The 9,917-nt window shown below is 35.3% G+C and overlaps 2 protein-coding genes across 6 annotated transcripts; one reads left to right on the forward strand and one right to left on the reverse strand.

Moving 5' to 3' along the window:
* The first annotated feature begins 380 nt into the window (after positions 1-380).
* Positions 381-6,566, forward strand: LOC140863382 (uncharacterized). Of its 5 annotated transcripts, none has more exons than XM_073266773.1 (13): positions 381-576; positions 650-814; positions 1,190-1,288; positions 1,383-1,517; positions 1,643-1,711; positions 1,940-2,036; positions 2,114-2,213; positions 3,651-3,861; positions 4,213-4,326; positions 4,536-4,667; positions 4,843-4,923; positions 5,900-6,016; positions 6,126-6,566. In XM_073266773.1, the coding sequence occupies exons 1-13, from the start codon at positions 472-474 to the stop codon at positions 6,219-6,221; spliced, it is 1,521 nt and encodes a 506-aa protein (XP_073122874.1). In that variant the 5' UTR covers positions 381-471; the 3' UTR covers positions 6,222-6,566. The 5 variants fall into 5 exon arrangements, with proteins under 5 accessions (XP_073122874.1, XP_073122876.1, XP_073122875.1 ...); XM_073266775.1 differs by having other exon boundaries at positions 1,383-1,493; XM_073266776.1 differs by lacking the exon at positions 381-576 and adding an exon at positions 957-1,059 and having other exon boundaries at positions 715-814.
* A 1,292-nt stretch (positions 6,567-7,858) lies between these two features.
* Positions 7,859-9,866, reverse strand: LOC140865911 (phosphoglucan phosphatase LSF2, chloroplastic). Its single transcript, XM_073270752.1, has 4 exons — positions 9,576-9,866; positions 8,710-8,915; positions 8,374-8,544; positions 7,859-8,275 (listed from the first exon to the last, which is right to left on the reverse strand). Exons 1-4 carry the CDS (start codon positions 9,826-9,828, stop codon positions 8,072-8,074), a joined length of 834 nt encoding a protein of 277 aa, XP_073126853.1. The 5' UTR covers positions 9,829-9,866; the 3' UTR covers positions 7,859-8,071.
* Between the last annotated feature and the right edge of the window lie 51 nt (positions 9,867-9,917).

Here is a 9,917-nt window from a genome sequence, read left to right on the forward strand (position 1 = left end):
AAAAATTTTCAAAAATTTGAAACATTTTATTAAAAAAAACTGAGAATTGTTTTCTAAAAGATCTCTCAAACACTACTTAAAGGGGCAATACCTCTTCTATATTGTCATAACCATGATTGGATTACCCTCTCCATGATCGAATGACCCGTGGTTTGAACATGAAATGATGCATGGTTTAAATTTATACAATACATGATATTATTAAGCATGTGGTTTAAAATTACCACTTTTGTTTTCATAACACATTCATTTTATTTTCCAAAATTTTAGTCCTCATATATAATATATATATATATATCAACTAATATTGTGTATTAATTAAAACCTTAAATTTACTAGTTGATAAATTTCATAATTGTAAAACATAAGGAAACAATTAGCCCAACGGGCAACGACCATACGTTTCTTATTCCTCCAAGATTTCTTGAATTTCGATTTCCCCATTTTCTGAAAAATTACCAAATACAATCAATGTTAATTGACAAAGCTCGAATTGAGCCGATAATTTCATGGTTTGTTACAGTTCATCCCCACGAAACCTCGGCGTTGATCCATTCTACCTCTTCTTTCTTCTTTGTGAGTTTCCTCTGGTCTTTGAATAGTTTACGATTCTGTTGTCATGTCGCTAATTTATAGTTTGATTATGCAGATTTTGAGTGCGTATTTTGTGGTTCTCCCATTACGCGATGAAGGGGCGATTTCATTAGGATTAGGGAATCTTCCAGGACTTTTTGTCGGGTCTTTGCTTCTAACTCTGGTTGCCGCGCCGGTTTCAACTCTCATTTTTGCATTGCCCAATCTTTCCAAAGGAAAGGTGTGAATTAATTAATTTGAAAATTGAATTAGCAGGACTTGATTCTGTTTATTCAATGTTGTGATATAAAAGTTTCTGCTTTTATGTCTTTTTGGATTGATGGGCTTTAAAGGTTTTTTGTTTTTTATTGATGCAAAATCAGAACTTGTTGCTACTACTTGTGATTTGAATGTTGACTGGTGTCCTTTAAAGCATTCGGGTGTTAAAATCTTGGATTAGGAACATAGCAAAAACCTTCGCTCAAAGTAAGTTTTTAGAAATGAAGAAAATCTGTAATCCGTAACACCTAAGAGTCATTTGGTTTTATTGACTTCTTATCCCTTCATTTATCAAATTAGTTTGTTACCGATGTTTGGAAATTCTGTTTTGCTTCAGGCCTTGGTCTTGATACACAGGTTTTTTAGCTTGTCTCTTGTTGTATTCTTCATTCTATGGCTTTTTTCTACTCCTGGAAGCTCACCATTCAGTTTCAAGGCAAGAGTTCAACGCATTATCTAATTCTCGACATTCCAGCTGTTGGGTTTTATGATATCTATCGTGGAATCATTTCGGAGTACCTGTTTTGCAGGGAATGCTTCAGGTGAACTCGACCATAAAGGAGGAGTTGAAGGTTACGGTTAGCGAAAGCGTTCCACCCAGTTCTGCTAGCTGGGAAAGACATGGATGGTTTTACATCACTGTGAGGATTTTCTTGTTCCTCTGGGTAAAACATTGCTGGCTTTTTTCGGCAAATTGAAGGGATACAAGTTTGATTTGCTCTTCGTATTACATATAAAAGTTCTCTCTGACTTCTGAGACTGATTTTCCTATTTCTCTTGATTTCTACAGGTTGCTCTGCTTAATCTTATTACTATCTCTTCAACTTGGGCAAGAGTAATCGACGTGATGGATAGTGAGGTCTGTTTGCTGCCAGCCATATCTTTGTATTTACTATTTAATCCAATCTAACGGTTAATGAATTGTTAAGATAGTTATGTTCAAATATCAAGTGAAAGTTAGAGTTCTGTAATTGTTGGCATGACTTCTATGTTCCACATAGGACCATAGGTGCCTAGTCTTTATGCTCGTTCAATCTTGTACTATCAGGATACTTGATTTGTACACTATTAACTCACTCGAATTCAGTCAGGTTCAAGATTGTTTGGATTTATTGGTGCTGGTGCTACACTGGGGCAGCTATTTGGTTCACTGTTTGCCACTGGAATGGCTTGGTTAGGCCCATGTATGTCTCATCACTTGTACCTTCTCTCATTTCTTTGTTTCCTCTCCAATTTTTGGTGACTTTTAATTTGTTTTTAGATCTGCTCCTCTTTGCTGCACTTTTGTTGGAATTAGCGGCGCAGTCTTCAAAAGGAATTGACAAGCACATTTCCCAGAATCCAGAACTCTTTCCCATCCGGTATTTTTGTCATTATCTTATTGTCATTGCTCATAATAAATTGTAATTATTTTCTTCAATATGGTATTTCCACTGTCGCTTGAAAGATTTGTTACAAATCACAATACACTAATATTTGCTTCCTCTTAAATTATAAGGAGTGATATAAGTCAGGAGTACTTGTGTTCTCTTCGGAGAATGAAAAATTGTCTCTTTTTTGTGGGATGTGTTATGTAACAAGGGACCCTGCTGACAACTTCGTGATTTAGTAAAGACAAAAATAATGTCTTAAAAGATTTGAGCTAAAATCAAGTGTTGATACTTAAATTCCTGGTAGTCCCATATCATCTGTACCACTCAAAAAAGATAAAAGAGTTGTGTGGACAAAAAAGAGGGTGTATTAACCTCTGTATCTCATCAAAGATTGTCAAAGCATTACATATTGATTTGCATAAGAGGCTGAAAATTGCTGTCTGTCCTTATTTTGCAGTACTACTTTTCCTGCATGCAATCAGTTTTAGGACCTCTGTTTCTGAGGATTTCTACAAAACAGAATATCTTATAATTACTTGCTCCACACATGCATTTGTCAAAGAACATAGATCCGAATCAAACTTTTTTTCTTATATCTTGTTCTTGTATGGTTCCCCACTTGTATTATTAGTTTTTGGGAGACTTGTTTTTGTTCTTCATTTTAATTCCTTCTAAGGCAACAAAAATTTCAGTCACTGAATCGAACATGTGCTTCTCACTAGGACAAATTTTTTACTTCTTTCATCCTCAATGCAAATGGTTTGCTTTCAACTTATTTACTCTTCAACTATTTCAGAAATGAGTCTTCTCTTCCAAATTACACGTTTTTTTATTTCGATGACATTAAGCTTTGTAAATTAGGTTCATTGCATTTCTACAAGTGTACAAGGTAAAAAACATGAAGTTTCTGAAAGAATGCCATGATACAGAAGTTTATGCCACTTTCTTAGTGCTCTTGATCAATATGGAACAGCCTGGTTGAATACTTGCTTTTTCAGGATATGAATGTTGATAACAAACTTAAAAGATTGTATATCTGATTGGATATACACTTGATACAGATTGGCCATCTCTTCATTATACAATGTGGTCCAATCATCACCATGTTTAAATTAATATAGCGAGTTTCTGTGCAGATTAATAATTTCAAATTTCTCAGACTTAAATAGGATTTGAAACGATATGCATTTGTTTCTGTAAGTTACAATCACTGTGAGTTATTTATTTTGAAACCAATTTAGACATTCTTAATGTTGTGGATAAGAATCAAATAATAGGAAAAGATATATATTATGGTCTGGTTTAGCTGGGAGGAAAAGAATATTTCAGACTATTTAAAGTTATCTTGAGTCACAGCATCGTTTAAACATCTTCTAAAGTTCTAATAAATCCTTGTTTGTTTGCTTTAATTGTTGTGGCTTGTAGAAATGCTGATACTGATGACATCAGTGAAAACGGAGATCAAAGCGGATCTAATTTTAAATCTTCTTCCCCTAGATCTTCTAATTCTTCACCGAGAACTCAAATCTGGCCTATATTAGAGGGACTTCAACTTATATTATCATCATCTTATTTATTACAAGTTGCGTTATTCCTGTGGCTAAGTGCAGTAGTCTCCTCCTTCTTCTATTTCCAGGTGAGGAAACAATGCCTCTGCACATTCTATTTATTTATTTTGGCTTAGTCTTTGAGAGGTTTCTATATTTTGTATAGTCAAATATATATGAATCAGCTGCATTTTGCTTTATCTCACACAATTAACCAAAATAACTGGAGCCTCCTTTTCAGATTTCATGTGGGGTATGGCCTATAAATAAGTGTTTCTGAGTATGAAATGCATTTTTCGGTTTTTGCTGGTTATGTGCATATATATTAACATCTTCAAGTATTCTAACTACTATAATTGTGAAAGATACGAAATTTTGTTGTCATTCCAGTTACTGATATTTGTGTTGGTTACTCATTTATACTTCTTATGTGACTGCAGAAAGTAACTGTCATTGCCAGTGCCGCGACGACTCCTGTTGGTAGGAGGCGATTGTTAGCACAAATCAATAGCTTCATTGCAGTTTTTATTCTTGCTGGGCAACTTACTTTAACGGTATGGATAGATTCTGAGTTTAATGTTTTTGGGCATGAGAGTGTTCTTAGTAGCCGAAACCCTTTACATCTTATTTCCAGACTCGTATTAAGATGGATTTATGCTTAACTTTTGCTCTATTTTAGCCAATTCCTTTTGTGTTATTTGCTTTCATTTGTCCACTAAGGGCCACAATATTCTTTGGGTATATTTACTTGTTTCTGTTACAGGGCCGCATCCTTACCGTTGCTGGGGTGACCACAGCTATTTGTTCTTCACCAGTTGTTGGCTTCATGAATCTGATTGCTTTAGCTGTGTGGCCATCATGGATTGCAGTTGTCATCTCTGAAACCTCACGGAAGGTTGCTTTACAATTTTTTGAACTGCTACTCTCTCTATCCAGCTTTTTTTCATCCAAATGTTTCCAGCTAACCAGTAAAAAAAGCGTTTAAATCCTTAACTTAGTTTGGTTCTCATGTAACAAGAGGCAAGCGGATTGAAGTAACTGTTTCATGCAAATTAAAATTTTTGCTTCAGGTGGTTACATATGTTGTTACTAGGCCGGGAAGGGAGCTTCTTTTTACAGTTGTTTCACAGGATGAGAAGTACAAGGCAAAGGTGAGGAAAAAACTTACTGTTCTTATTTTTGTTACTAGATTTTTATTCATGGTAAAAACTTCTACCGAGTAAAGTGCGTAGAAATTAAATTACTGAAGGTAATTATTCAGTAATCAGTAATATAAAAATGATTTACCTATATTCTCCTTTCTAATTGAGCACATGCTCTTTCCTAATTGATCCTTTAAAATTTAAATTGAATGGTTATTCAAATGCAATGTTTCAACCTCTGTGTGACAGATGCTAGCGAGGTTGTGAGAATACTTGCTGCTTATAGCCTTATATCATCGTTATTAGAAGCCCACAAGGAATGCACCTAGGTTCAATGCTTAATCCTGTGCCTTGACACAAATCTGAGACACAACCATCAATGAAACATGTCTTAACCATGGTGCCTCAATCCTTGGTGTGCCATGTGTTACGCATATAGTTGAGCGTTGGGACAGAAAAAAAAAACAAAAATGAGAGACAATAATAGGATTCAATATTCACTCATAGACAAATGAATGTTCTATTTCCATTTAATAGATTGCATGTTTTGGATTGTATGTGATGTTCTTTTCAAGTCGTTCGATAAGAGTATTTCATTCCTCTATGCTCCTCTCTTCAATAAAGGATACTTAGACTTGCACATTGTGCACAGGTTCTCAGGGTTAGTGTGTGCCATGGCTTCTGGAAACTATTACTCAAATTCAACAATCCTCCAATGAAAGCTCCAATCAAAATTAAAACCGTGACCTTTATTTCGAAGTCAAATTTTAGATTGAGCATAACCTTATTCTCATCTCCTATAGGATATTGGCCTATATCGCAGTGTGTCTATTTGATTAAAGATTAAGCCATTATCATAATAGTGCAATCCGAATCTTTTAAAACTCAATTCCCATGTTTCATTTCTACGTTGTATATTTGTTATGGCATGTAGTGGACAGATATGCATTGATGCATAAGTAACAGTGAACATGAAATCATATAGGTATGCATTGATGTGATTGTTCAAAGGCTGGGAGATGCCACTGCCGCTGGGATGTATAAGCTGCTTTTCACAACGCTACACGGCAAAGTTTCCACTGTCCCCCTCTATGCATTGCCTGTATGTATAGATTTATATGTTGGACTTATAACTACATATAAATTGCATGGACCTTCTAGTTGTTCAAGTTAGAAAAAAATTTCATGCTTACTTATGCCTCTTTTATCAGGCCTGTTGTATATGGATAGTGACAGCATACCACTTAGGGCGCCGGCAAACAAGACTAGCTAAATACAGGGCGTCTCATCCACCGGAACCATCATAAAGATGATGTTTGTACTTGGTAAATTTCTTGATCAAGTAAAAGTTCAAAAGAGGAGATTCTGCACAAAATTTCAACTGGTGATGCTGGGTATGGCTGCTAGTTGTTTATGTTGTGAACTGCACAGAATGTTGTGATAATTGAAGTTGAAGATTGAGAATAGCAATTTTCTTTAATCATTAGGTTAAAACAAGAGGTTTCCTTCCCCCATCACAATCAATTGCAGTATCCATTTTATCGTTTCTACACTCTATACAAAATATATAATTTTATCTATTGAGCCGATATCACTTGCATGGAGATTCGAACGTTAAATGACATGGCTCCTAAAGGCCAACCGTTCTTTTCTTTTTCGTGTTTCGATTTATTTGTGAATAAATTTTCTCTTTTCAATAGTCTTGCATAGCGTCTCCATTTCTAGAATTTTATCTAGTTAATATCAATTCTCAATTATAGCGAATTTTATCTACACTATTCAAATCAATTCTCAATCACAGCTAGTTTATGACACTCAAATTCGGGTGAAGATATCTGTCATGCTCAATTTACTAATTGGAAATTCAAAAGGTTGTCTGAACAACCCTTTGGTTAAGCTTTAGCAACCATTTTTGTGGCCGGAACTAATAGAGTACATCAATTTCAACACGCTCAGTTCATCATGTAGAATTGAAGAATGAGCAATGCTGAAAGCAGTGTTATTATCACATCAAATGTCATAGGAAGATTCACTGTAACTCAGAAGGGATTTTTTTGATAGGGAAGACATTCTCTCCGATGGAACGACAGAGTCGCCGCTGTTGGATTCCGAAGGGGCAAATCATGTGCCAACCATTGCATTATTCAAATTCAAGTAAATTTCAATAAATGCCTCCAATTGTTGGAGCAAAGAATGTAAATCCCCCATAATTCTCGGTTCTGGTATTCATTATGGTCCCGAGTGATGGATCTTGTTATGGGACGGTGAACGGACCAGAACAATCCTAAGATCTTTAGCTTTATTGAACTTTCTTTCTTGTTTGCCTGTTTTCAATCTTTAAGAGAGAACTCATGATCTAATGACAACCAATTTGAGGACTGACAATCGATTTGAAAATAACATTCAAGCTGTCATTGCATTCAAAGTTATTCCTTCTAAAAACTAGAAGATTGTTCCTAACTAGACAATTAGAGAAATCTGCAGAGATTCTCCTAGCCATCATCTCACATGGGATACTGATGGGTTATCATTTTATTAGAAAAACAGAGAAATAAATAAAAATCTGCAGAGACTCTCTTAACCCTAATCTGTTATGGGAATAATGATGAACCATCTTTTATTTGAAAAATAAATATACTGATTCTTCGTCGGTCAATAAATATGGTCCTATCCCCTTGAGCTAGCCATGTGCCCATTACCGTTTCCCTGTACTGATATTCGTTTCCCAAACCATTTATGCTGTTTCTTTGAACCCATAGATTGATACCAGCTTTAAAAAAGAAAGCTTTCAGCACCTTACCAAGTCATGTAGATAATTTTTTGTTGGGATTGAGCATGATCTTTGCTTTTCAGAGCACATTCTATGATCTCTAATCAACATATATTGTAAAGAGACAAATTTAGGATGAAGTCATGAAATGAAATACTATGGCTAAACTGCTAGTAATCGTACAACTGAAATTCTTTAAAGATTACAATACAACTAAGATTGTTCCATCCGGTATTGTATAGAATTTTCTCATCATCTATCCGTACTTTGAGCGTAATGAATCTTCTTACCAACCGTATAGAGAATTTAAAATGAGATAGAGCATATATGTAATATGCTGAAATCTAGAATGGAAATCAAGCTTAAAGAAAAGTCTTGCCAAAGTAGTCAAGTTTTACGCAGGGCACGCACACGGTCTTGGATTAGCTTTCTTTCCCAGTCTGCTATATCTTCAAATGCAAATTCTGGCAAACTCTCAAAGGGTTCCTTCCAGGGATCATTTTTAGCCAAATCATATGTTGCTCCACGAATAGCTTTTTTGTTTGGTCCACAAGGTCTCTTTGAGGTAAGTGTATCATAAGCTGTATTCAACTGCATAAAAATATACAATCTTCACAAAACAATGATTTTTCATGAGCTTGAATGATTTCTATACTGCAAAAAGAAGAATAGTAAAAGGCGTGTCTCACATTCATATTGCAGAACCAATACATGTAAGCAATGGCAACAGCTGGTGCCCTCCCCAAACCAGCAGTACAGTGTACATATACTCTGCCGTTTCCCTCTGAAATCGCCAACTCCAACATGGAAACGGCTTCAGGTAATCCAAGTCTCAATGACTCTGGATCAAAATCTTTTGCCTGCAAATATAATACGAGTTGCTTTAATTAATCTCTACATTAAAACTAATTCCATTGCAATATGACAGATTCTGAATTCCTAGACACAAATTTAACAATTAAAGAACATATGATAGAATACTCATTGTCAAGTGCATATGATAACAATGAACAAGATTAGCTTACAGGCCTTCTCATGTGACGAATTCCAAGTTTAGTGCTTCGTTCTATTATAGATTGCAGGTCAATTCCCCAGTACTCAATGTCTCTGTCTTGTTGCAAGTTGAGAATGTATCCCACTTTCTGTTCTTCTTTCAAATGATCAATATCCTCAGCTTTCTGAGGTTGTGACCCGACGATAACATCATCAGTTATCAATGTATAGTTCATGCCTGATGCTAAACTTCTTGTCAGATACCAAGCTAAACCTCAATATTCAAATATTAACAAAACTAAATCCCATAACATTCAACAATTGGCAGTTACCATAAACTGAACCAGATGCAGAACCTTGCAAAAAAATATATTCTCGAGTTTCCCTTTCCATAACACAAGAAATATAAACGATTAAGTTCTGCCTTGTGAGATAGTGATTTAAAAGGCAATAATCTATCAAATCATTATTCGAACAGTTGGGCTGCTTTACGGTTACAAACTATAAGTTTGAAGGAAATGTTAGATATGCCTGATTGATGCATATATTTCATCGATTTTTCTTATGCTTCCCATGAGATAAAGGGTAAACTAATCTCATTCCATGTAATCAAAGAATTCATGGATACGCAGATGTTACAGTTAATTCAAGATTTCACAAGGGACATCCCAAAAGGCTTCAATAATGAACATACACAGTTTAAGCTTCTTTCACGTTAAATTAAGTTGCCTAAAGCTCGATTTATTCCCCAAGAGAGTATTTTATTGAACTTCAAGAACATCCCAGTACACAGATTATCTAAACTTCACAAAAGAAAATCACGCATTCCCAGTAAAGGCTTTTCAACTCCCAATAAAAACAACTTCATGGACCCAACAAAAAGAAAAGAAAACCTGACCGAGATCATGATGATATTCATATGGGTTCCTCATCATTCTCTTCATGGCCGTATTATAGTCCTCCATTTTGTTCTTAGAGCTGATTCTTGGCACCATTAGGCTTGGTTGATTTGATTCAGTTTCATTCCCGGAAAATTTACAAAAAATACTGGGAAATTTGATGAAACGTGATGCAAATTTCGACTTGTTCTTGTTGGAAGTGATTTGTAACGGAGGTTTGGAGAACGAACAGGTGTTGATTACACCTGCCATTGGCGTATGATTTTCTGATGGCTTTGTTTGTGCGTAGCTTTTCAAATGTTCTCGAATTTTTTGTGGTGCCAACTTCTTACTTTATATGC

Source organism: Henckelia pumila, chromosome 4 (assembly GCF_033568475.1).
Source record: "Henckelia pumila isolate YLH828 chromosome 4, ASM3356847v2, whole genome shotgun sequence".
Classification (NCBI taxonomy): Eukaryota; Viridiplantae; Streptophyta; class Magnoliopsida; order Lamiales; family Gesneriaceae; genus Henckelia; species Henckelia pumila.